Source organism: Mastigoproctus giganteus, chromosome 5, assembly GCF_048544385.1.
Source record: "Mastigoproctus giganteus isolate SK-2022 chromosome 5, ASM4854438v1, whole genome shotgun sequence".
NCBI lineage: Eukaryota > Metazoa > Arthropoda > Arachnida > Uropygi > Thelyphonidae > Mastigoproctus > Mastigoproctus giganteus.
Window position 1 is genome coordinate 217333531 of NC_143579.1, and position 27698 is coordinate 217361228.

Here is a 27698-nt window from a genome sequence, read left to right on the forward strand (position 1 = left end):
TTTGCATGTGAGACCTTTGAATTCTCCTCAGATATGTAGAGGAGTGTGGCCTGTCTATCCCTAGGCCACAGTTAGCTGCTATATTTTCACTCACATAACCCATCTCTCTCTCTCTCATCTTATTCTTTCAAAGTGAAAGTGAAAAATGTTCAATTCTGATACTCACTGCTTTAACAGTCTATGCAAACAACTGTATCATAACACCAGCTATCCCTTTTATGGCATTATATTATTCCTTTGGTATTTTGTAGCAAATAATAACCTAGTAAACAAACTGATTGATACCCAGTGGCTAACGTTTTAAAAATATCTATAGATGTTACATAGACTTTATGCAGAGAGAGAACAGTGACAGTGCTCTCTCTCTTATTCATAGCTATTCTTATTCATTCTTATTCATCAATGTTCACCTTACTGAGTTCAACTTCATATATACATGTACTTATGACAAGAGCTTTGCATTTATATATTTGGCAGGCAGTTGCTTTATAACCATATTAATGTGCATAATTCACAAAATTTGAAAACTTTTTTCCTTTTAAAATTGGGATTTTTTTTTAGGAGAAACTAACAGATAAAATCAAACTTGATAATTAAATGATAAATTATTTCTCTGCTTTTACTTCCACTGCAGGTGGTGGTTATTCATCCATATTACTGTGACTGCAAAAATTATAAGTGAAAACAAGAAGAAACCACTTTTAATGAATTAAATGAATTATTGTTATTATACTTATGAATAGCTTTTCATTTTGATGCCTTAAGTGAACAGAAATTATGGTGAATTTGTTTTTAATACATTGAATAATTCAGTGTGTGTGTGTTGCTCATGAATTTTACAAAACAGATATATTTTAATTTTGAGATGATATGGTGGAGTATCAGAAATATACTTTCATAAATCTTTCACAAAATTATCAACATACTGTAAAAACCAACGTATTACAGGATTGTAGTTCACATTAAAGTTACTTTTTTTCCCCTGTAGATTGAGGCGCTGAACCCACTAGTACAATTTATTGATTCCATTTTGGAAAAATTGTGTGCCCTGTTCCTGGAGACATGCTTCTGTTGCTTCCATTACCTCAAAAGCTGATTGGAGACAAGGACCAGTGAAATGCTTTTTAGTGGGCTAAACAGGTGATAGCCACTTGTCCCCACATTGGGACTTGCTTGCAGTCGGCGTTATCTTGCCTTCTTTGTTGCTGAGAACATTGCATGCCTCTACTCCAATGATGCTCACCTTGACTCCAGAGTCAAACTCGATTCATTACCTAATAATCTTTTCGGGAATTATCTTCCCTTGTAGCTTATTGGGTCAGTACAGCGATATCACTCGAGCCACTTGGATTTGTGCTCATCCTCAGATACTTCGGCACTCATTGTACTTACACCTTGCAATATTGAAGCACTTCATGAATGATTCCAAAAGTGGCATCATGGATAGTTCTCACAGATTAAACCATTTATCAAGATGAATAAGTATATCAACACATTGTGCATTGCTTCTGTTTTTGATGTTGATAGATTCCACTGACCATTGAGAAATTCACAGCTCCAGTAACCTGAAATGTCATGGCATTTGCAGCATATTGACAACTTCCTGATGAATTTCTTCCCAGGAAAATCCTTTGTCTTTATACATATCAAATTAAGGGGTGGTATTCACACTGGGCCATATATTTCTTGAGTTAGCACATAACTTGAACCCTCACTCTCCTTACTTGTAGCCTTGCATGCTGACTACAGCCAGCTCTCATTTATTTATTTTATAAAGTTCGGAGCTAGTTTGTTAATGGCTAGTTTTACATTTCACTTAATTTTTATTAGAATTTATATGTAATTGTCTAAACTATAAAGAGTAATTTCAGTAGTGCATAATCATATAAGTTGAAATACTGCTGGTTTTTTTTTTTTTTTAACATTATCAATTCTCTTTCTTTTTGGCAGAAATTTTAAATAAAACTTATCTTTTTATTATTATATGAATTTTTTTAGATCTAACTTTGATGTATCATTTTTAATTAATTTAAGCAGGATTAGAAATAATTCTTATTTTTAAATTTGGTGAAAATATTTTAAAGTTTATTAAAATTCTGCTGAGATGTTTTTAAAAATTCTGTTAGTGCAGTTTAGAAGCATTGCTCTATCATACAAAAGGTTATGGGTTAAACTTTTGCCATTTTGGGATTATAATGAAAAAGTAACCATATTTCTCTTTTCTTTTTATCACTCACCTCCTTCTCCTGCCTACTGCAGCTTGAGAATATCAGGTTACAGGTCAGCATAAATTTCTCTATTTTTTTCCCCATTTACATGTGTTGCTGTGTTGCTGTGTTTCGTCTTTGTTTTGTTGGTAAATGTGCATGCTGCCTGTTTAAATTTACTAATCAAAACTAATGTAGTCTATTTCTTATTAATGTACTGATCTAGTACTATAATTAAGTTTGGAAATTTACTGTGTGCAGGTAAACATTTTTGACTTCATAACTTTATTGGTATAACGTAATTCAGTCATAGTTAAACTATGTAATGCAAAACACTGAAAATTTCAAATTTATTACATTATTTCTAATGGCGACCCAGTTTTGATATCCCTTAAGAACTGCCCCTCCATATATATTTTAAATTTTGTTTGAAATCAACTATAAACATTAGTTCTACATGGGTGGTAATTATAATTTGAGTGGCAACCATCTTTTTTCAAAATTGCAACAAGGAGTTATTTAAATTTCAGAGTCAGATTAAAATAACTCCATTAGAATACTTAGGGCCTGTCACATGTACTATAAACTGAATAGTTCTAAATTGGGGGTGCTTATGGTCTGACAAGAGATGCATCCAATGCCACTTAGAGCTTTTGGTCTGAAATTTTTTTTCTAGTAGTGGCTGAGAAATCGCCTGCAACAACTTTCTTCTGTATATGTTGGTTAATGAAGCAGTGTTAAGGGCTGTGTTTTTTTTTTTTTTTTTTTTTTGTAGTAACTATTTTGACAAAACATGAATTATAGCTGTAGTATTGTCTCTGGTGTTGGGCACTCACAGGTTGCTAACATGATTTCATTAAAAATTAATGAAATCATGTAAAAAATGTTAACTGTTTTTTTTATATACAGGGTGTTTATAAATGGTGGGAACACTTTCAGTGATTTATTGCACAAGGACTAGGACAGATATCAGTGTTATATACATACCTTGTGAAAGAGAAAATGTCAAAGTTTTTTTTTACATCACATCACAACGATTCGATGTGGTAATCATGTGTGACATGCCAAATGTCCACACGGTAATCGAACTCTGGACATACCCTGTCCAGCATATCCTGTGTGACCGTGGTGGTAGCTTCAATTCTCTGCTTTAGTTCCTGGACATCATGTGGCAAAGGTAGTACATAAACATGATCCTTTATGTAGCCCCACAAGAAGCAATCACACAGAGTTAAGTCCAGTGATCTCGGCAGCCATTTCAAGAAACCTTCATCCCTTTCTCCAGCACGTCCGATCCAGCGCTTGTGTAGCTCGGTGTTAAGGTAGGCCTGAACGTTTTGGAAGTGGGCTGATGACTAAATAAAGTCATCACTATCTTCCTGAACTGCCCCTCCATATATATCCATATCCCTCCATAACTTGAGGCATCAATCATTGCTGAAGCATTTCGAGATAGGATAACCCCAGTTACAGTGTAACTGGACTATCCTACAGAGGTACGACAGGTAACGCCAACTGGCTGTGAATGATAGCACTACACACCTTGGCAATAACAACTGGGAAACTTTCATGTTTTCTCTTTCACATGGTATAAGTAAGTAAATGGTATCTCTTACTCCATGTGCAATAAATTATTGACAGTGTTCCTACCATTTATGGACACCCTGTATTGTTATAAATACAGTTCAACAGTGGTGAGGTACAATGCTGTTGCCATCTATTCTTTTCAAATTAATAATTTATCAGAATTCGAATTCCATTATATTCAGGTCAATAAAATCAGCAGTCAATTCTACAAAATGTATATGCAAAATTAGGAGAAAAGCTGAAACAATATTTCAAGTATTTAAGACGATAAAAGAGAATGAGTTTGATTTACAGGGTGTCTATAAATTATTCACCCTTATGAATTATTATGAAGCTCAATTAAAGTTTTATTATAATAGATATTGTAAAAGTTTGCTGCACTTAATAAAGCAGTTCAAAGGATTTCTTATCACACAACTGCACTTCAGTAAACCTCCACATGGGCACCTTTGGTAGCATGTAGATTGTCAAGAGGGTAGCCGAGTTCATTCCAAATGTTTTGAAGCATCTCTTGAGAAATGGAAGTCACTGCCTGTTCAGTCCAGTCTTTTAACTCTATGACATTAACTTTTTTTTTTTTTTTACATACATTTTGTCCTTTTACAGGCTCCATACAAAGAAATCCGGACGTGTGATATCTGGGGAACAAGGAGGCCATAGAATATACAAATGTGGCTACATGTCTTCCAGCTGAGGTGCAGCATACAATTCAAGCATATCTAAATAATTTTTGGAGTTCACGGTGTTTTCATGGAAGAAAAATGGCCCAATCACCAATGTGTGGTGCACACTGAAGAACAGTGTGCACCACACATTTACCTTGGGAGAATCGTAATCATGCTCATGTTCATGAACTGGGTAGGGATTTTCAGATCCCTGTACACAACAATTGTGTCTATTAACAGAGAAGTCGCTTCATCACTGAAAACAACATTTTCCAGAGTGCTGATCTTCATCTGTATGGTCGAGAATGTGAATAGAAATTCCTCTTTGTGGTTTACTCAGAGGTGTAACTTCTGACTTAGTAAAGGCTCATTTTGCGCTTAAGCTGCCCTTGATAAAAAGCGTGAGCCCACCACCTCTTCTATCTTCCCTACTTTCCTAAATACATTATACACACCATAGTGGAACTTGTTATCCCCAATTTCCAGGTGGTACCACATTTCTGTTAGCCCTAATATGTCAGCATTAGTTGTCCTATCCAGGAGTTCAAATTCAACCATTTTATTAACTGAATTCTATTGAATGCTCCTCATATTTTATTTAGAGTTGGAGAAATTTGTACCATTTCTGTAGCATCAATGTCCTAATATATTTTATATTGGAACAAAAACTCCCAGGGTCAATTTGTAGAGAATTACAATATTCCACTATGTTGTTTGGGAATAAAAATTTAAATATCTAAAGTTTGAAAGTTTGCTTCTAAACTGATTCCCCCCTCTCTCCCCCCTTGAAGGATCAAAAGACAATATTGTTTACTGCTGGACTATCCATCTGTTGGCTGGCGCATTATGGCCACAGCTGCCAATGCGCCAATAAAAAACCAAAAACAAACAAAACAATCCATCTGTTGGCCTCCATAGCCTTGTGGTCAGTAGCACATGCTCTTTGAGTAGACCAGGGTTCAGGCCCCTGACTGCGAAATACGGTCGATCTGCCAACCTTCACTGGACCATGTGGCAGAGTATGGTCCATTTCCCTCAACATGAATTGTTGAGGCTTCCATCCTGCAATGGATCAATGGCTATATTTTACCTTATCTATTCATCTGTTGGGAAATTAGTTGGCTGCAATATATTTAGGTTCTTCAAGACTACAATATACTACCATGGTGTAATGCCAAGTGTGGCATAGACTGATTTTGATATCGTGGTTTTGATATGTTTGTTCCAACACCAGTTCAAGCGTAACATCCAGTACTGCAATGCATATATACACTTTTGGTATGTAGGAGATGCTGTTGTCGTTTTGGATTTTAGGAGCATTAGCAACTAAGGCCATATTGCTCCAGGGATATGCGGTGGTCATTCCCTGACCTTTCCGCATCCTCTGTATTTGAGGGTCACGGGCTCGAACCCTGGTCTAATCAAGAAGCGTGTGCTACGCACTGCTGCTCCTGCCCACCTGGATACAGAGGTGCCTGTAGGAGATGCAGATGACCAGATAACCGATGCATATCATCATTCTTCTCTTTCTTGGTGATTCCCCTCTACCTTTGACACTCTCTCTCTCTCTCTCTCTCTCTCTCTCTCTGGGTAACTCGTGAATTTTTTTTTTTTTTTTTGGCTGGTATAGCATAAGCCTCAGGCTTCCTTGCACCATGTAGCTAATAATAATAATATAGGATGATGGTGTTTATACGCATTAAAAGATATTGGACTAGTAACTTCTGGTTTGTGATCTCTATTAATTCTTGCTTAAGACTCCAGCGAATAGAATAAAATTTATTTTTAAGTGATAAATAAAGTCTAAGTTTCTTGTCTCAGGCTACACCCAGATCCTTATGCACAATTACCTTGTGGATTTGCACACGTCAACAAAGGGACACACAATTTTCTATATGCTTCGAGAACATGAGTTGTGATTTTTCTTTATTTAGTTTCATTCATTCCATTAGACTCCAGTAAGTCCAGTGGAATGAAGATAACTATTTAGGTAAAGTATTAGTTTTTGGACCTTAAGGTTGACCTTCTGTACAGATTCAGGAGTGTTTGAATGAATGAGGAGCTTAAGGTCATCAGCATAAACCAAAAAAATTAGGATTTTCTAACAAGAACAGTTCCGGTGCTGTTAAAAATGGTATTGAGGATAAAACTCCACCTTGTGGAACACCTCTTTCTACTTTAGAAATCAACTGCTCACATTTGTGTAGTAAACCGGTAGTAGTATCCTATTGGTTAGTATTCCAGCCAAGACCTGAAGGAGCTTTCCAGTAATATTCAGTTGAAACTGCAGTATGTGTAGGAAGTGTTTACCAAGCAGTTATCATAGGTAGCCTTTATATCGAGGATGATAACATCCAGTTGACTTTTACTGTGAAATGCCATTTGTATTTCAAAAAGGGTTTGGAGCAGGTTAGTTATGGTAGATCTTCTACTGATGACATTATGAAAATATGCAAGTCTATGGCTAAAACAGTGATCAACTATTCTTGTATGGATCACTTTTTTTTGGAAAACTTTCAGTAGGAAGCACCCAATCAAGATTGGTCTGTAATCCTTAAGACATTTTAGAGATTTCAATTTTGGAACTGATTTGACATAACAGGATTTCCACAATTAAGGTGTGGAGCCAGTTTTAATACTTCATTAAACATGTAGTGAAGGATATCAATAATGTAAACACTGCAAGCTTTCAATATGAAACAGGGAAATCCATCTGGGTCAATTGTAGCTTTATTATTGAGTCTTTAACATAAAGAGTTGCACGGTTGGATTGTGTGGTTGTTTTCTTTATGCTGAAATTGCAGATACTGCCTCTGTCTTCAAGCTTTTTGAAGTTTGATTTAGCCCATGCATTAAACATGGAATGACTCATATTGCACTTCTCCACACATGCTTACAATAAATCCACTTACTTTCTTTGAGATAGTTGTAAACTAACTTATAGTGCACATGCAGCCCTTTTCATTTTAAGAAAATTGTCTCTCTCCTTGAAACTGATGTGCCTTGGTTGGCCCCCGTTTTTTTTATTTTCCCCATTTTTGGAATGTTTTTGCTTTTTCAGGCAGGCACTTTCCAACTCAGAAAAAAACCAGTGATTAGTTCTGGCAGAAACACAGATAACTTTAGAAGCATCTAGATTAGCAATCCTTGAACGATTGGCAGAGAGTTGGCTCTCTGCTTCCTCAAATGGGAGATTGCAGATGTCTTTGCCCAGTTACAGGATCCTAGAAGGTTTAAAATCTTTTTGACATTTATATATTTGGAAAAAATTTTCCTTGAGGTCACAGCATTTGTTTGGGTACTTTTAGACTTCATTGAACATTTGAAGGTAATTCGAGTATGGTTAAAAAAAGGCAAAATTAGGCATTATTGTTTCAGTTCTAGGGAGTTATGGTGAAGTAGGTCCAACAACTGATTTGCCCTTGTAGGATTACAGAACTCTTGTGCTAATCTAAATGTGCAGAAAATGCCATCAAGGTCAGCCTTTGCCATTTTTTTGCCTCAGAATCGCCATGTTAAAATCACCCATTGTGAAAATTGGAGAAGCTGGTTGCAAGTTCTGTGTTATCACTGTGGAGCTCCATCATAGTATCGGGGTTTGATCCAGTGGTGGGTAGAGAAGACATATCTCGACCTCAGCGTTTTGAAGTTTAAATTTTGCACAGGTTGCCTCAAAGTTACAGGTTGAACTCTTCACAATCCTACAAATCTGTACTGAACATTTTAAAGACGAATGCCACTCCACCACCTTTTTTTTTTTTTGCATTGTGTTATTGCCTGTGAAGTGGTGGTTTGTAGATTTGTTCAGCAAATCAATGTCTCCTCATTATGAGAGCCGGGTTTCTGTTAGACAAATGATTGAAAATTCATCATAAAATAGTAGGGTTTGGAGTTTATATGACATACTCCTTACATTCTGAAGAAAGCAAGTAATGTGATTGGTTCTTGATCTACATTTATGTGATTTTGGTCACCAGAACTTCAGTGCATCCAATCTGCTAGGGAGAAATTGCCTCATCTTCAAGCCAAATATAGGGATTAAGTATCTTCTGAAGATGATGGAATTAACAGAATAAGTGGCGCCTCCGTAGCCAGGTGGGAAGTAGCAGCAGTGCGTAGCACACGCTTCTTGATTAGACCGGGGTTCGAGCCCGTCACCACCAAATACGGAGTATGCGGAAAGGTCAGGGAATGACCACCGCATATTTCCAGAGCAATATGGCCTTAGTTACTAATGCTCCTAAAAACCAAATAACAACAACATAACAGAATAATGCCTTATATTCGTCTTTCTGACTAGTATGTGCACTCCACATGCTAATCAGAAAGATATTGCTATTAGTTCCTTAACTGATGCCAAACTAGTATGTGGATGGAGCCTTGTAATGAAAACCTCAGCTTTCCCAGGTACTGATTTTAAATGTTTCAGTAGATTGCACAGCAGTTCCATGTATGAGCTCTTCTTTGTGGTGGCTCTGTGCTAGATATCTTCTTTTACTTCCATGTGGATAATTATCCTAAATAACGAGCCGAATGTTTTTGTACTGTTTTTGTCTCATCACTTCCACACCTGTACACATAACTTTAATATGAGCTATTTCAGACAAGTCATCTACACCTTTGTGTTCTTTACTTTCGTGGTATGCACAATCACCCTGGGGTTCATTATGTATTTGGTGAAACCTATTTGTTGTATTTTGCAGTTGTCTGGATTAACCTGATTGTTTCAGTCCTGTTTGCTGCTTTGATATACGGGCAAACCCCGTATAACATGGTACTTCAACAACACGGTTTCGCTCTAACACGATTGATAAATTGCGGCAATCTTCGCATAACAGGGTATTTTTGAGATTTTGTGCAGGAAAAACCCTGCTATTATGTTGGATGTAATTTTTCAACATTTACACTCTTTTTGAATCCCCACTGTTGACTGGCAAGTAAAAAAAAAAATTATTGAGAAATCCCTGTATTTTATTTTGTTGGGAAATTCCTGGGTTATGTTCTGTGCTATTGAACTTGTGGAAAAATCTAGATTTCAAAGTTTTATTACTATTGGATAGCACACCAGGCCACCCAAAAGATTTAAGTCATCCAAACTTTGAAGTTATGTTCTTGCCGCCACAGTTGTACTGGATTAATACAACTTCTTTCATTCAGATAAAGGCATTATATCCACCTTTAAAACTCATTACATCAGAAAATCGTTACAATGGATTTTGCAAAAAATTGATTCCGAATCTATTGAAGTAATGGAGGCATGGAAACATTTTTCAGTTGTGGTCTGTATCAGAATCATAGCTTTATCGCTGAAAGAAGTAAAACTGTCAACGTTAAATGTGTGTTGAAAAATGTATGGCCAGAGTAAGTTCATTCAGAAAATATGATCGAACGGGCATAAAACGGAATTGGTGCGATAGTAGAACTTGCTAGGTTGGTAGGAGGGGAAAGTTTTGATGATATGACTACTGAAGCCCTCGTGCATAGCACAGTTGATAGACTTGCCCTCCTCCCGACTCCGGCTGGAAAAGGCCTGAGTTCTAATCCCACCGATGAAGGGAGGAATTTTTATGGGTCTTTTTCACAATGTGGCCAGGTTAGTCGGGCTCAGGTGAGGGTAGCATGGTTTTTCTCCCGGAATCTCGGGCTTTTCGTCGAGCAAAACAGAAAATCGACCTCAGGACACACGCAATTTATAGACAATATACACAGAGTCACCAATGCTCCTAAAAAATAAAAAAATATATGATTACTGAAGACATTCAAGAATTACTAGTAGAAGAAGAGGCCAGCATAGCGGATTTGGTGCAAATGGCATCGGAGGTAAAATCAAATCAATTCAGATGATGATAGCGCAGATGAAAATTCTAAACTTCCAAATTTTATACTAAAAAGCATAGGGGAAGGCATAAATTTAGCCAAGCAATTGGAATCTTATTTTTTGAATGTGGATTCTTGATTAAAAGGAGCCCAAAGTTCAAAAGGGAGCTTCAAAAATGTTTAGTTCCATATGATGAAATTCACAAAGATTTATCAAGCAAAAGCAAACAAATCTGGATTACTGATTTTTTAAAGAGAGTAGAAGATACACAAAATCTAGAATGGTGTATTTTTGTTAAGTGTATTTTTGTTAGCTTTTGCACCGTAACCCCCCTTTTTTGTACTTTTTTTGTATTCCTGTATAACACGGTTTTGGCACAACACAACATTTTATAGAAACCTAATAACTGTGTTATATGAGGGTTACCTGTAATGTTAACATTGCAATTAACTGCTGCATTTCCATTAATTTCTGGGTGATTGAAAATAGAAGAAGATATCTGAACATAGTCAGTTGTTGGCATCTGCAAATTATCATTCATAATGCTCTGAGGTATGGTGGAAAGATCATGACACTGTGGTGGATCATCATCTTCCATATCACTCTGACACAGGAGGTCAACAGTCTCAAAGCCTTGGAAGTACAGTAAACCCCCGCTATTCGCAGGGGTTACGTTCCTGAGAAATGTCGCGAATACCGAAAACGCGAATACTGAGTTATGGCTCCCATAGTAATAAAGGGGTTCCGTTCCAAAGTATGAAATATGTAAGAAAAACTAGTCTAAAATTTTGTCTATGTATGTATTATATGTACCTTCATAATATGACTATGTAATAAATAAATAAATAAATAAATTTTCTGTTTATACTCCGGCACGACAACCAAGTCAGTAGAGTTTACAATAACTCATCAAACAAATATTTATCGTATTTAGTAGTCACGGGCTTGAACCCCAGTCCACTCAAGGACTCTTGCTCCTGACCACTGGGCTAGGTCAGGCCATAGTGAAATGCAAGCATATGGCATCGAAATGAAAATAAGAAACAATTTAATATTAAATGTAATATTTATTAGAAATTTCAAACCAGCGCCTTTGCTTGCTAGCAAAAAAAAAAAACATCCCGCCAGTGCTATCACCAGTTTCGCTAAAGTGTTGATAAAGGAGTTTTGCCTTTTCGCGAATGATGAGTGAACTTAACGCAATTTTATTTTGCGTTCGGTCTTCTATCCACAGATTTAAAGCTTTTTCCATTTTTTCTAATTTAACATCACGAGTTACAGAGCAAATTTTTGAAGCAATTAGCGCGTTTTCACGGACACTATGGCGGATTTTTTCTTCCGATTTTTTGATTGATCGTACCGTTGACTCATTGATTTTATAATGTTTTGCCACTGAGGAGACACTTTCACCATTAGAAATTTTGTCTAATAACTGAATTTTATTCGCTAATGTCATCACCTTCTTTGATATTTTCACATTTCTCTTGTTATTCATAGCCATATTTTTGTAGGGGTTGGAAAGAACTTGACCACAATAAAGTCACTTTCTTCCGTTAACACACTTGAAAAAGTCTGTTTTACACTGCAAAACGGTAGATTTATCATTTTTGTAAGCATATCAATTTATAAATTGATAAATTTATTCAATTTATAAGCATATAAATTAAAAGCAAACGACGAAACCTTCCATGACAAACGCATAACACATACTGAACAAGGATTAGCGAGAAACATTCACGCTCGCGATTTTGTCACCCCTCTCCCCCCACCCACTGAGCGCTGTTTTGACCGGGAAAGATAATTTTAGCCATGCCCATGTTTTTTTATGGCGGAAAATGTTCACGGCGCTTTAAAATTCACATTTTTTTAGGTTTCATTTTATATTAAATCGGCGATCGCGAATACGCGAAACCGCGAATAGCAGGGGTTTACTGTATTTATCCAAAAACAGGTTTACAGCACATCATGATTCCGCAAAGGCTAGTTGATGTAGTTCATTGGTGGCATTGGTGAGATTTATTAATACTTCTTTAGACTTCCCACGTATTCCCTTATTGTTTGTCTCTGATTGCTGAAGATTGGTAAAGACTTTGTTAGATTTTTTAATAAGGATTGTAGGAATTCTTTTAATACATTACGTTTTCACTTAAGTCATAGTTTAATGACAGAGGACACATCTCACTCATATTCTCTTCTGGGCTTTTATAATTATACATTAGTATTTCTACAAATGTAAGGATTTTTCAGTTCATTCAAGTTGCCTTCTTGTGTTTTTATCTCCTCACAATTGTCTACAATATATATTTGCACATCCAAGCGGATTGATAGCCTTCAATTACTTTAACTCTGCCCTCGATATTTTTCTGGGAAGCTTCAAATGAAAGCAGCTTCGAGTGCACAAGCAAACAACTTTCCAGATCAAAGAAAGTTAATGCAGGAGCTTTATGGCTTTCGGAGGACTCTGGCTCCTTATTAGTTTTAGCCAAAATTTGTTTGGGAGCAGTTCAGAAGGGCTACATCACGAGATTCCTTGACACTACAATTTGACAAAATCTCTGATGCGTCAGAGTTATCAGAACCTGTGGCACAGTTAGGCCAATTCCAGTTTCGTGCTTTTATCTTACTGAAGCAGTTTTTCTGACCTACACACTTTAGACAATAGGCCTTTAAACATTTTCTACATGTACAGAGGGCGTGACAATAAGAAAAGATCTAAATTTTGAATGCAGCATAATAGAACTAATCTACAAAAAACAGCTTCGGTGGTTTGGACATGTGAATCAGATGAAATAAACCAAGACTGCCTAATGTAGTATTGACAGGAAGAATTGAAGATATGAGACCACCAGGAAGACCCAAAAGAGGCTGGCCCAATGTCTAAAGGAGAACACAGGCTTTCAGAGCTACCGACAAATGATGAAAGATTCAAGAGACTAACAACAGTGGAGTCCGATATCCAAATAGGGACTCAACCCGTTCTAAACGGAAGAGTAGAATGATGATAACATGGAGCATGGTTGGTTATTTAGCATGTTGAGCAAGCAGCATTAGAGAAATCCACTTTTGAGGCCTTTAAACATTTTCTACATGTACAGAGGGCGTGACAATAAGAAAAGATCTAAATTTTGAATGCAGCATAATAGAACTAATCTACAAAAAACAGCTTCGGTGGTTTGGACATGTGAATCAGATGAAATAAACCAAGACTGCCTAATGTAGTATTGACAGGAAGAATTGAAGATATGAGACCACTAGGAAGACCCAAAAGAGGATGGCCCAATGTCTAAAGGAGAACACAGGCTTTCAGAGCTACCGACAAATGATGAAAGATTCAAGAGACTAACAACAGTGGAGTCCGATATCCAAATAGGGACTCAACCCGTTCTAAACGGAAGAGTAGAATGATGATAACATGGAGCAGGTTGGTTATTTAGCATGTTGAGCAAGCAGCATTAGAGAAATCCACTTTTGATGACTGAAAAACAATTTTCAACTCTTATTGAGACTGTGGGAGTTAAAGGAATTCAACAGAGTCTGTCAGCTTTACTAAAACAAATGTGGGGACAGGGAGAAGGCAATATATATCCTGGGGAAACACAATCATAGACACTACTAAGCTTTTTTGTACCAACGAAGAAATACCATTCAGTGTTTAGACCTAAGTGGATGTCAGATAAACTATTGAGACACATGGCAGAGAAGAAAACTGCATGGGATGCATATAAATTATCAGATGATACAGAAGCCTATGGTGGATATAAGCTAGTCTGCAATGAAGTCAAAGGAGATTACGCAAGCTAAGGCAGATAATGAGAAGTCTCTGGCAAAATATGCAAAGAAAAGCTGCAAATACTTTATATGCTTATATTAACAGTAGAAGTAAGGAATTGAATCAAATTAGACCACTTGGTGTCAGTGGGTTAACTGTTGATGACCCTGTTCAGTTGGTGACAAATTGAATAAGTATTTTGCATCTACATTCACACAGGAGGAATTATTTTGAGAAGAGGATGCCAGAAGTTTATCAAACTCTAATGGGGAGCTAATTTGTGATAACTGAAAGGAAAGTGGAAGAGAAATTGTTGAAGCTGAACTTAAAAAAGGCATCTGAGGTGAATGGAATCTATCCAGTTATGTTAAAGGAAGGAGCAAAGGAGGTAAGCAAACCCCTTGCCATAATTATGAGAGCATCCTTAGATTCAGGAGAGATCCCTATGGATTGGAGATGTGCAAACATATCCCCAATTCATAAAGGGGGATCAAAAGGTGACATGAGTAACTACAGACCTGTTAGCTTAACATCTGTTTCAAGGAAAATAATGGAGTCACTGATTAAAGAAGTATTGCAGGACCATCTCGACAGGAATGCAATTATACTACAGTCACAGCATAGATTTATTAAGGGATAGTCTTGTCTAACCAATCAATAGGTTACTGTGACACGGTGACCAAGGAACTGGATGCAAAAAATAATTGTGATATCATATACTTGGATTTCAGGAAAGCTTTTGCTACTGTTACACATGAAAGACTGCTATATAAACTGGAGCAATGTAGCATTAAGGTCAAGTTACTGCTATGGATAAAGGGATGGTTAAGTGGAAGAAGACAGTGAGTGGTTATCCATGGGCAACTGCTCTTTGTGGACTAATGTTATCAGTGGAGCCCCTGGAGTTCAGTGCTGGCCCACTGTTTTCAGTATTTATTAATGATATTGATGAAGGTATATCAGGCTTAATGTCTAAGTTTGCAGATGATATTAAGGTTGGCGACAGTAATCAGGATGAGCTACTGCAACAAGATCTAGAAAAATTAGGTCGATGGGTTGAAATGGCAGCTGAAGTTTAACATTGTCAAATGCAAAGGTACTGCATATGGGTAGTAGTAATCCCACAGTAATATCAACTGTGCAGTACTACACTCAGGGTAGTGGAAAAAGACCTGGAGTTTGTGCAGTCAAATATGAAATTCTCTGAGAAGTGCAAACACGCTGCACTTCATGTGGTTTTATCACTGATATACAGAAACTTTGCTATCAAGGATAAGGAGGTAATTATCCCCTTGTACAAAGCCGTGGTTAGGCTGCATCTTGAGTACTGTATACAGGTGTGGAGGTCTCACTTTAGTAAGGATGTAGATCTGCTGAGATGGGTGTAGAGAAGGGCAGCCAGATTGGTGAAGGAAACAAATAGGTGCTCTTACCTAGAATGGCTTCAGTTCTGCAAATTGCAGTGTCTGGAGACTGGGCACCTGTGAGGAGAGCTAATTGAGGTATTTAAAGCATTGAATGGATTGAGTAAGCTAAATGTTAATAGCATTCGTTTCTCTTGCTCAGACTACACTAATGAGGGGGCATAAATTTGAGAAAGGATGGTTACAGGACATATGTGCAGAAGTTTGCCTTCAGCCAGTGGTTGATTGTCGAAACAGACTTCCATCTGTTGTGGAAGTGGATGGAAGAAATAGACAAATTCTTGGAGGTCGCAGATGGGTGAACTGTGCAAGTTTTTTTTTTTTTTTTTTGTGGCTGATGCTATATAAGCTTGCTTCCATGCATCATTTGCCACTACTACTACTACAACATAGTGTAGCAAGTCAGCTGATCTTGGGAGGGGGTGATACTGACCTTGAACACTTCTTAAACAACATATGGTCTAAAAGGGGATGAGCCTTAAATGGCAGTTGAATCACTAAACACAGCACTGAAGAAATAAGAAAAGCTTCTTTTGTAAGCTGTCAATAAATCAACTTCAGAGTAAATGGTCATATAAAAAGAACGTACAGTTGTTGCTCCACATGCAGTGGTCTCAGAGATGAAGTGTTAAACTATTAAAAATAAAGAAAAGGCAGGAGCACACAACCCAAGAACATACCAACCTACCACCTATCACAGTAGCCTATATCAGCTTCAAAGATTCCTCACGTCATTGGTGGGATTCGAATCTTTTCCACTGTGTGGGGAAACGGGCTATCCTACCAACTGTGCTATCCAGTATTCTTCCATAGTCCACTACCCTGACATTCCCCTCAAAGTTATTTAGACTTGTTTCTCCTAGCTTTATCTTCCCTCTCATTTGAAATGTTGCCAGTCTTAGAACATCTTACCAACATCAGCTCTTGCATCAACAAACAAAAATTCTTGATTTCTTCAACGTAGAAGTGTGGGCCATTCTGATAAAAATTTCCCCCCGAAGTCTTTCTTTCAGAATCCCTCAAGGCTTGAATTAATCCACAAGACTTTCAGCATATAATCCCTTCTGTCGTGTCCAGGCAGGATTGCAGACACGTACACATTCTGACCTAACTCACAGCATTTTTTCAGCATGGTCCTATGTTTATCCAACAAATTGTCGGGCCATGTTCATTTAATATCATTAGTCTCCAAATTAATAATAATGCTCTCTTTACCCACGCTTAAAATCCCAGCAAACACTTTCTGGTCCACCTACCTTTATTACAAAAAATATTATTACCATTTCCCTAACAGTAGTTCCTAGTAAAGTTAAATCTTCAACTAGAGCAGTATACTCTTGCGTATTGTCCTGGGACCCTTATCAAGAGTGAATCATTTGATTGGTCACAAGATACTGGGATCCCTGACTAGCTCTCATTTACACTCATTTCTAGGGCAAGCACCCTATTTTACTTCAATGTATATTGTATCTCCATGGGAAATTATAGCTGTATGACTGAAATAAGTGACTCAATAGGCGACTCAACTCACATGGCAAAGAGTTAACGTGCGGAGAATGTATTGCGGCTTTTTTTTTCACCCCACCCATCTAGTAGAGACTTCTTGAATTTTCAGTAGAGAAACTGTGGCAAGAAAATTACCTTAGAAAGCAATATGAATTATTTCTGAGTGAACAAAATGATTTTTAGATGAAGTCGGAATAAAATAGAAAAAAAAATAAATATTCTATAAATATAAATATTCTAATATATTCTAAAGTTTTCATTAGAATATATAGGTTATTACATAGGTTATAATATGAACTTTATATGAATGCATGTTTCTTGTCACATTAGATTTTGTTCATGATTAAAGTCAAGGGTAACTTAATATTATTAAGCCAAAAAAATCTGGTTATGATTATTAATTGCAAAACCAAACTAATGATTATCACATAGATCCTGATAAATTTTAGCATTAGCATTAGTAGAGGCATATGATGCAAGAAAGCAAGCTTATTCAGCATCAGCCAAAAAAAAAAAAAAAACACACCACTCCCATTTCACCCCTCCGTTCGCTCGAAATACCTGTCCAGTTGAGCCTTAAATTTGTTTAGGCTATCAACTTCAACAACAAGTGATGGAAGTCGGGTTCCACCAACCAACCACCCACTGGCCAAAGGCAAATTTCCGCACATCTATCCGACATCCGTCCTTCCTCAATTTGAATTTATGCCCTCTGAGCTGATTATTCTGAGCAAGATGAAGAATCCCATTGGCATTAAGCATGCTCAAACCATTCAAAGCCTTATACACCTCTATCAGATCACCTTGCCGGTGCCTAGTCTCCAGACTCTGTAATTTGCAAAACTTAAGCCTTTCTTCGTAAGAGCAACCCTTTGTTCCATTCACTAATCTTGTTGCCCTTCTCTGTACCCGTTCCAGCAGCTCTACATCCTTCTTGAAATGAGGCCACCAGACCTGTATACAGTACTCAAGATTTGGCTTAACCATTGCCTTATACAAGGGAATAATCACCTCCTTATCCCTGCTAGAAAAATTCCTGTATATCATTGACAAGACACCATGAGTGTCTTGTCAAGACACCATTAGTGAATTACTTTCTAAAAAATTTCTAAATGCTGAATTTTAAGGCAGAGATAAGCATTAGATATTGTATAGATTTAGACTTGATCTGTTTTTATAAAGGATAAGGAAATTTTATAAAGGATAAGCTAATTAGAAATAAAACAAGAAATTGTCTGTTGGAGCTTTGGTAAAGGATAATAATTTGATAATAATAGTAAGAAGAAGAAACATGTTAGGAATTGTTTCTTTACATGTAAGTTAATTGCAACGTCAAGTGGATATGTCAAAGTGTGAATTATAATGGATATACAGAATGGATAATGAAATTTGTGGTGTATGGTTTTGAATTAGTGAATTACCTTCTAAAAAATTTCTAAATGCTGAATTTTAAGGCAGAGATAAGCATTAGATATTGTATAGATTTAGACTTGATCTGTTTTTGTAATTTCTTCTCTGACAAAATAATGTACCTACAATTAATATTACATGTAGTTAAATTTTATCCACTTATAATTTTTTTTTTCATTTTTTAATCTGTATATTAATATAAAAACATTGATTTCATATTTGTGGCATATATGTAACATTTTTAAACTGCTGAAGAAAATAATTAAATAAAATTTTGTATAGATTGTTAGTGAGATGGCATCTGCCGCTGGACTTCCATGCAAAGTAGACCCTGCTCTTGTATCTGCTTTAAAGTCTCAAAAAAGTGGTATGTACTTTTATTCAGTAGCCTAGAATGTAATGTTCTGTTAGGCATGATCTTTAAAATGACTTATATAGTTTTATAAAGGAAAGGTCCAAGTTGTGATAATTATTTTTCTAGGCAACAGTAATTAGTAGTCTGTGGTAAATAGAAAACTTCTCTATCACTTTCAGTTATCTCACAAAAATTAGCAATCTGATGTGCAACAACTTATATAGCAAGCACTTGAAAGAATTAAGTAGAAATACATTTATGCATTAAAGTGATTCAGATTAAACATAAAATGTTTGCCCATAGCCTGCTCTCGACAAATTTGTTCATTATCTGGTTGCCACTGCCAGAAAGTATTTTCCCTATGGTGGGGGGGGGACTAAGGAGATGCTGTACAAAAAACAACCATTACGCAGTAAACTTGAATCACCAGATGAGAGGAAAATACAGTCTATACATGTGTATTAGCATTAAATTCACGTAATGCCAACTTCTCAAAGCAGCCAATATCAGTCAGCCTCACACTATGATATTAGATGGTCTGTTCATATTTAAACTCAATAAAAATTAAAAGCTATTAAATTCTTTTGCATGATTAATTTTGTTTTTATAGGCTGTTACAGACATTCTCTCAGATATGCCAGCTGGGCTTGCTACCTGGAAGTCTAAAACGCTGATGGAACTGATATTCTAGTAACATTCAAGTCAAGTGGACCTAACTAATTTCGACAAAGTGCAGTCAGTGTGTGACAGCCAAATCTTTTGCTTGCACCTTCATGATGGTGGGACTGTTAGTAACTGGGTATAACTCCCATGTGCAAGTGCTGAAATATGGTATCTAGCATGCTGGAGGTCACCTCCAGCATGCTAGGTGCCATATTTCAATACTTGCACAAACTTAAGTAGGGATCGGGGTGTGATGCCCACACCACATTGAGGAATTTTCTGTTACCAGGCAATACTAGGTGGTAGATGACTCTCGTCAACCAATGCAATACCACCACTTTGCTTAGTGGAGGATTGAAGCAGTGGAACCCATGTTTAGTGTCCAGCAAACCCCCCCCCCCCACTCGCAGTATTGGTGTCTTTTGAGGTTGTCATGGATCCTGGCCAGATCTAATCTTTCAAGGGTACAGCTCTAAAACAGTGTTTGCAGGCCGGCTGCTAGATAGTCCACCGGACCAAACTTATTGGTAATTCTCTAGGAGGCTTCTGGGTCAGCTAGTGTGTAATCTCGCTGCCTGTACTCTGCTAGATAGAGACTGGAGGGAGTCCAAGTAGTGTGTATGTAGGGACATTGTCGAGGCCAAGGAGCTGGGGTAGATTCTTGCAATGTTTTGAAGACCTAAGCACAAGGCATAATATGTTATGGGTGAAATTAACTATATAATATCGGTATAAATACACCATAGTTTACCCATGAATTTAACTACGTAAATAGTGTAACTGCATTGTTTGATTTTTATGTCATATTGTAGCTACTTTCACGAGATACCAGGTATTGCACTACTTCGAATAAATAATGCTTCTCTAGTAGAGACTACTGTTATTTATTCTCAGTGGGCACCATCACCCAGATGCGTTTCGGAGCTTGTTGGCTTACTCATCAGTGGGAAGGCAGGTACCCTGATAATGCAGACATGCCATCACGGTTGCGAAGTTAATTCCACAATATGAGATGCCAAATGGTGAAGATAATGATAATATTTTGAAGACTGAATGCACAAGGCATATAATATGTTATGGGTGAAATTAACTATATAATATCAGTCTAAATACCTGGTATCTCGTTATGAAGGTAGCCACAATATGAGATAAAATCAAACGATGCCATTACACTACTTATGTAGTTAAATTTATGGGTAAACTATGGTGTATTTACACCAATATTATATAGTTAATTTCACCTATAACATATTATGCCTTGTGCATTTAGTCTTCAAAATATTATCATTATCTTCACCATTTGGCATCTCTCTCATATTGTGGAATTAACTTCGCAACCGTGATGGCACGTCTGCGTTATCAGGGTACTTGCCCACCCACCGATGAGTGAGTGAACAAGCTCCAAAATGCATCTGGGTGGTGGTGCCCACTGAGAATAATAACAGTAGTCTCCTCTACTAGAGGATTGTTATTTATTCAAAGTAGTGCAATACCTAGTATCTTGTTGTGAAGGTAGCCACAATATGAGATAAAATCAAACGATGCCGTTACACTACTTATGTAGTTAAATTTTTGGGTAAGCTGGTGTATTTACACCAATATTATATATTCTTGCCATGTGTACACCATATTCAAAAATTTCCTTACTTCATACAGGCATGTCCTCCCCACCTTTTCTTACTACTGAATACATCACGAATTGTCAAATTAATAGAACAAACTTATCTCTGAATAGATCGAAGCCTCCGAAACACTTTCTCTTATTTTTGCAAATATGTCATCTCAGTTCCAATCCCAACGATGTTTATTTCCAGTTATCATCCTGGTTGTCCAAATTATTCACATGATTCCTTTTGCTTCAAAGGTGGTACGTGTGTATATATCAATTCTGATAATCCCTGTCAGAGACTTAGTAATTTGGAATCTCCTCTTTTTAATCTTCTCTAGCTTAAATCTCTCTACCACATTTCTTTCAAATTCATCTTTTGCCTCTATCATTCTCCCAACTTCTCTAATCACTTGAAACTCTTTGAATTCCTCTCTTTGAAATTTTACTTTCTTCAGTAAAACTTTCCTAACAGTGAGGTAATTTTCTTTGGTAATTTTAACATTCACAACTCAAGCTGGTTTCCATTTTCTAGTCCATAGGCCCAACTGGTAATGCTGAGGCTTTCGCAATTACTAATGACCTCATACAGAGTGTTCATTTACCTACCAGAACACTAGACAATCCTAACCGTGCAGCCAATGCCCTTACGGTCAGAGAGAGAGCGAGAGAGAGAGCGAGAGAGAGAGAGAGAGAGAGAGAGAGAGAGAGAGAGAGAGAGAGAGAGAGGGGGGGGGGGGTTTCTAAGCACCTCAGATCACAACTTGGTAATGGTCTCTTCTCCAAGTAGGCGCCTCTGTAGCCAGGTGGGCAGGAGTGGCAGTGCATAGCTCATGCTTCTTGATTAGACTGGGGTTCGAGCCTGTGACCACCAAATACGGAGGATGCGGAAAGGTCAGCGAATAACCACCGCATATCCCCGGAACAATATGGCCTTAGTTGCTAATGCTCCTAAAAACTAAATAACAACAGCAACAACTCTTCTCCAATGGAGCCTTTCTCTTGTGGCCATTCTCAACCTTGTCTTTTTTGGCATTACAAGAATGCAAATTGGGATGATCTGCAAGATTTCTTTTCTTCTTTTCCTTGGTCAGATTATTGTTTCAAATCTGAACAATGTTTGCTCAGATCGTGTCAGTGAAATTATTCTTGGAGGGATGAAATCCTTTTTTCCGTACTCCACCTTAAAATCTCATACTTTATTCAAACCTTGGTTTTCCAATAAATGTGCTAAGGCTGTTCAAGATAAGTGTTGCATATCACAATTGGCTTGTATCCAAATTTCCAAGTTCATTTTCTGCCTACACCAAAGCTTGCAACAATTGTAAAGCAGTTATTAATCACTCCAAACTAGATTTCGAACAGGTTAAGAGTAGAAAAATTGCTTCTTGTCCAAATGGTAGTCGAGCATTCCAGTCTCTATTCCCACCTCAAAGCCATTTCAAAAGCTTTTGATCGTGTTTGGCATAAAGAGCTTCTAAGTAAGATTCTGTTGCCACCTCAGACAAAGATAAAGCTGACCTGCTAGCATCCTACTTTTCTTTCAACTCATGTTTTAATGATCTTGGTAAATCACCGCCTACAATTCCCAGTACACTCCATTCCATGGTTCCTGTGGTCTTCTTTCAAAAGGATGTCAGAAGGATTTTAAACAATCTCAGTGCTAAGAAAGCTCTAGGTCCTGATAATATTTCTTCACTAGTTCTTAAAACCTGTGCTCCTGAACTTACTGCTTGTTGTTCTGTGTCACCTTTTTTCACTTTCTTATTCCAAATGTGTTTTCCCTTTCTGCTTGGAAATTCTCCAGACAATTCCTGAAAAGGGAAGTAATGGAGAAATCAGTTAACAGCCAACTCTTAAACTATCTATGATCACCAGTGTGGATTCTGTCAATGTTGATCGAGTGGTGGTATTATGGCTTATGTTACTCATCTGTGGACAAATTCAATGGAAAACGTTTGGTGAAACTCAAGCAGTTGCTCTTGACATTTCAAAGGCTTTTGATCATGTTTGGCATAAAGGTCTTCTAAATAAGGTTCCATCTTATGGTTTGCCAACTGTTTTTGTAATTGGGTATCCAGTTTTCTCTCTGACCACTCACTGTGGGTGATGGTTGATGGCTTTCTGTCATAACTTCTCACTAATGCTGATGTTCCCCAAGGTTCAGTTCTTTCTTCCACTCTTTTCCCTTGTATATTAATGACCTTCCATTGACTAGAAATCCTATCCATAGTTTTTCTGATGATAGCACATCGCATTCCACTTTCCAGTTTAAGAAATCGTGCCCTGCACAAACAGCTTCAACTTCTCAAATATCCACTACCAATTCCTTAAACGGTGATCTTCAGGTAATTCTCCAATGGGACAAAGATAACTTAGTTGATTTCAATCCTCCTAAAACTCAGTTGTCTTATATCTTGCAAAAAGGATTCCTTTGCTCCTATGCTTATCTTTGATGACACTGATTTCTAGGCAAGATCATATATCTCTACTGGGGATTACCCTGACTTCTAATCTCTCTCTTGACATAAGCACATTACATATTGCTTCTTCTACATCTAAAAAACTGGGTTTTCTCTTTTGCAATCGGTGTTACTTTTCTTCCAAACAGCTGTTTGCTCTGTACAAATCGCAAATATGCCCTACTATGGAATATTGTTCCTGCATCTGGGGCGGTGCCCCCAAAACCTCTCTCAGGCTTCTTGATTCCATTCAAAAGAGAGCATTTAGGCTAATTAATGACTCACCTCTAACAGAATCTCTCCGCTCTCTGTCTCATAAATGTTCTGTTTCTGCTGCATGCCTTTTCTGTAGATACTTCCATGAGCACTGTTCTTTTGAACTGGCTTTTACAATTCCCGCTCTCTCTTCCAAAGCAGTCCAAACATGTGACACAACCAGTCAACATCCTTTTACTATCCAACTTCAAACTCACAGAACCAACTTTTCTTCTTCTTCCTCATTTATTCATTCAACTTTCTGGAACAACCTTCCGTCATACATATTTCCTGAAAACTACAATCTATAGAAATTCAAGTCTAATGTCAACAAGTATCTTCTTTCATCTTCTCAACCTTCAGCCCTCCTGCACGGTACCAAATAAAATAGGTTCTAGTACCGGTCGTGTTTGGTGTGTTCATTAAAAATAAATAAATAAAAAAAAATAATAATAATTATAAATGGTAAGCTACTGGCTTGTTTTCCAATGTGGAACCATTCTGCCTGCAATAAAAATACATAAAATGAAGAACATATGTTTTCACTTAAATTTTAAATTTTTCAATAATTAACAACCTTTGAATATTTATTTAGTTTTTTCTGCTATGATTTATATATATGTGATATGTCCTTCAAAAAAGACATCAATTTTGATATAAGAAACTAATTTCAAAATGCTTTCCAGTTAATTTTACTGATATCCTAACGTAAGCCAGATATGATTTCGTCGGGCTATTTATTTTTCACCACATTTCTTCAAATAATGCTGTTGTTTTTACATCCATGCTAATGCCATTGTATTGTACTTTTGTTGAAATTTTCATCAGTCCTTGCAAGATTTTCCAGATGGATTGCAGTGACTTAAAACAGAGAATTATCATTCAACCTCGCTGCTGCTAGTCTTACTTGTAAAATGTTACTTGGCAAGCCAGATATCCTGTGCCATGGAGACCATGGTAACTGTGCTTGTTGAGCCCTGCCCATAACCAGAACGACCCAAAACCCTAAAAATTACAAATTTTGTTTTCATTTAAGAAAATGACTAAACTAGTTCAATTTAATATTTAAATGTACAGTGCTACCATGCTGATTTTAAACTCAGTAATGATGAAAAAATTACAATACTATTACACTTATCATTTGTTAATTTTGTTGTGAAATTTTTAATTAATAAGTGACAAGAAAAGATACAAATGTAAATGAGCAATTAATCCTTTCATAAGTGAATTTTCTGAATGAGTATGGACTTCTTAGAGTTTTCATTTATAGAAATGAAAACTTCTAAATACTTGGAACCATTAGTTGGCATGCCAGTTTCTTTGATTCACCAAAAACAAGAAGGCTTATGAAAAATACATAAAATGAAGAACATATGTTTTCACTTAAATTTTAAATTTTTCAATAATTAACAACCTTTGAATATTTATTTAGTTTTTTCTGCTATGATTTATATATATGTGATATGTCCTTCAAAAAAGACATCAATTTTGATATAAGAAACTAATTTCAAAATGCTTTCCAGTTAATTTTACTGATATCCTAACGTAAGCCAGATATGATTTCGTCGGGCTATTTATTTTTCACCACATTTCTTCAAATAATGCTGTTGTTTTTACATCCATGCTAATGCCATTGTATTGTACTTTTGTTGAAATTTTCATCAGTCCTTGCAAGATTTTCCAGATGGATTGCAGTGACTTAAAACAGAGAATTATCATTCAACCTCGCTGCTGCTAGTCTTACTTGTAAAATGTTACTTGGCAAGCCAGATATCCTGTGCCATGGAGACCATGGTAACTGTGCTTGTTGAGCCCTGCCCATAACCAGAACGACCCAAAACCCTAAAAATTACAAATTTTGTTTTCATTTAAGAAAATGACTAAACTAGTTCAATTTAATATTTAAATGTACAGTGCTACCATGCTGATTTTAAACTCAGTAATGATGAAAAAATTACAATACTATTACACTTATCATTTGTTAATTTTGTTGTGAAATTTTTAATTAATAAGTGACAAGAAAAGATACAAATGTAAATGAGCAATTAATCCTTTCATAAGTGAATTTTCTGAATGAGTATGGACTTCTTAGAGTTTTCATTTATAGAAATGAAAACTTCTAAATACTTGGAACCATTAGTTGGCATGCCAGTTTCTTTGATTCACCAAAAACAAGAAGGCTTATGAATTTAAATATTTATTAGAATCACATAAGTATGAATTGTATTCCTCCAATGTAATATGCACTTTTGATCCTTGTAATTAATTCTTAATTGAAAAAGTTTAACTGTAAATATATATATATATATTGTGTTCTTATTAAAGATTATAATAATGATATCTGGTAAAGTTTACAGTATTAGGTATTTGTCAGTTGTGCAACATTAATGCTATTGTACATAGGGCAATTAAATTAGACATTATACGTGCGTGAAATTATATTGGTCGATTTTATTTAATTAAATGATATTTATTCATAGGGAATTAGGTGTATATGGACCAAGCTACCAAGTTAGTAAAAGTAAACTAGCTTTAGCCTGGGTGGCCTATATCCATTTCATTAATATAAAGTTATATAGGCCAACCAGGCTAAAGCTAGTTTACTTTTACTAACTTGGTAGCTTGGTCCATATACACCTAATTCCCTACAGATAAATACCATTTAATTAAATAAAATCGACCAATATATATATATATACATACATAGGGTGTTTCAAAATTATGAATATACACTTTAAAATTTTATATTTAATGAACAATATGCGCCAATTAAGTTTCTTAAACTCATTTTGTAGCTTAAAAATAGGCAATTTTTTTACAATAATTTAATTTTTGTTTTATTTTATAGATACCTCTAAAACAATGGAGAGTATCCAACTAAGTTTTGAAGAAAGAAAGGCAATTATAAAATGGTCTTGGAAATATGAAAATGTCAATGAAGTTCAGCATGCTTAGAAATCACAATATGGAACAAAACCACCCACACATTTAATTACTTGTTTGCGGGATAAATTTGAGGAGCATGGAACCATTCAGAATATTAATAACTAAGAATGTGGCAGGAAGAGGACATCAAGAAGTTATGAAAACATTGAAGCTGTAAGAAATGCAATCTTGTGCACCTCAAGAAAATCAACAAGACTGTGTTCACAAGAGCTAGGTTTAAACCATACAAGTGTTTTTAGAATGATGAAGGAATTAAAAAATTCAAAAAGAAGCAGAAAACATTTCACCTGATTTGTGCATTTCAGTATGAAGATCTGTTGAAGACAGATGCCGCTGATGCATTAATGCTGATGGAGGGCATTTTGAACAATTAAAGTTTTATTGTTATAAAAAAAATTTGTTTTTATTCATTAAAGATAAGTTTTTAAAGTTTGTATACATAATTTTGAAACATCCTATGTATATCACTTCTGCTATGGGGAAAGTTTATTTATTTATTTTTATTTTTTTTTTTTTTTTTTTGTCATTCACAGTCCAATTTTTTCTTTTTATTTTTTTGAAACAACAGTCTTGGATAGCAAGGCTGTTGTTTCTAATGAGGTTTTTTGATCTTATTATACAATACACTGTATTGTATAATAAGATCAAAAAACAATACACTAAATGCACAGTGTATTGTTTTTTGATACAGTGTATTGTATTTTATACTGAATATTATACAATACACTGAATTAAAAATAAAATCCTGTTCTTTTTGTTTTTTTTTTTTTTTGTTTTTTTTTTAACTATTTCTTGCCTATTCTTCATAAAAAAAATTGATTGGTGAAGTAAAGGTAATCAAATTGTTTCTCCTAAGCACAACTGCAATTGTGGATAAATAATGAAGATGATTTTTAATAACTGCTTCCAAAATACTTCAGCAATAATAATATTATGGTAAGCATTAACCCTAAATTACTCACACATGTCCTTCTACAGTGATTTTCATTGGCCAAAATGAAAGTGCAACCTACATACATTTGGCT

The 27698-nt window shown here is 36.1% G+C and overlaps 1 protein-coding gene across 5 annotated transcripts in view; it reads left to right on the forward strand.

Moving 5' to 3' along the window:
• Hem (Nck associated protein 1 Hem) overlaps positions 1-27698 on the forward strand; it is a 244909-nt gene that overhangs the window by 196308 nt on the left and 20903 nt on the right. For 3 of the 5 annotated variants that reach the window (XM_090373716.1, XM_090373718.1, XM_090373717.1), the window contains 2 exons: positions 2260-2280; positions 18669-18753. In XM_090373716.1, coding sequence (XP_090229842.1) covers positions 2260-2280; positions 18669-18753 — 106 coding nt within the window. The remainder of the gene's footprint in view (positions 1-2259; positions 2281-18668; positions 18754-27698) is intronic. The other 2 variants (XM_090373719.1, XM_090373720.1) reach the window with 1 other exon arrangement.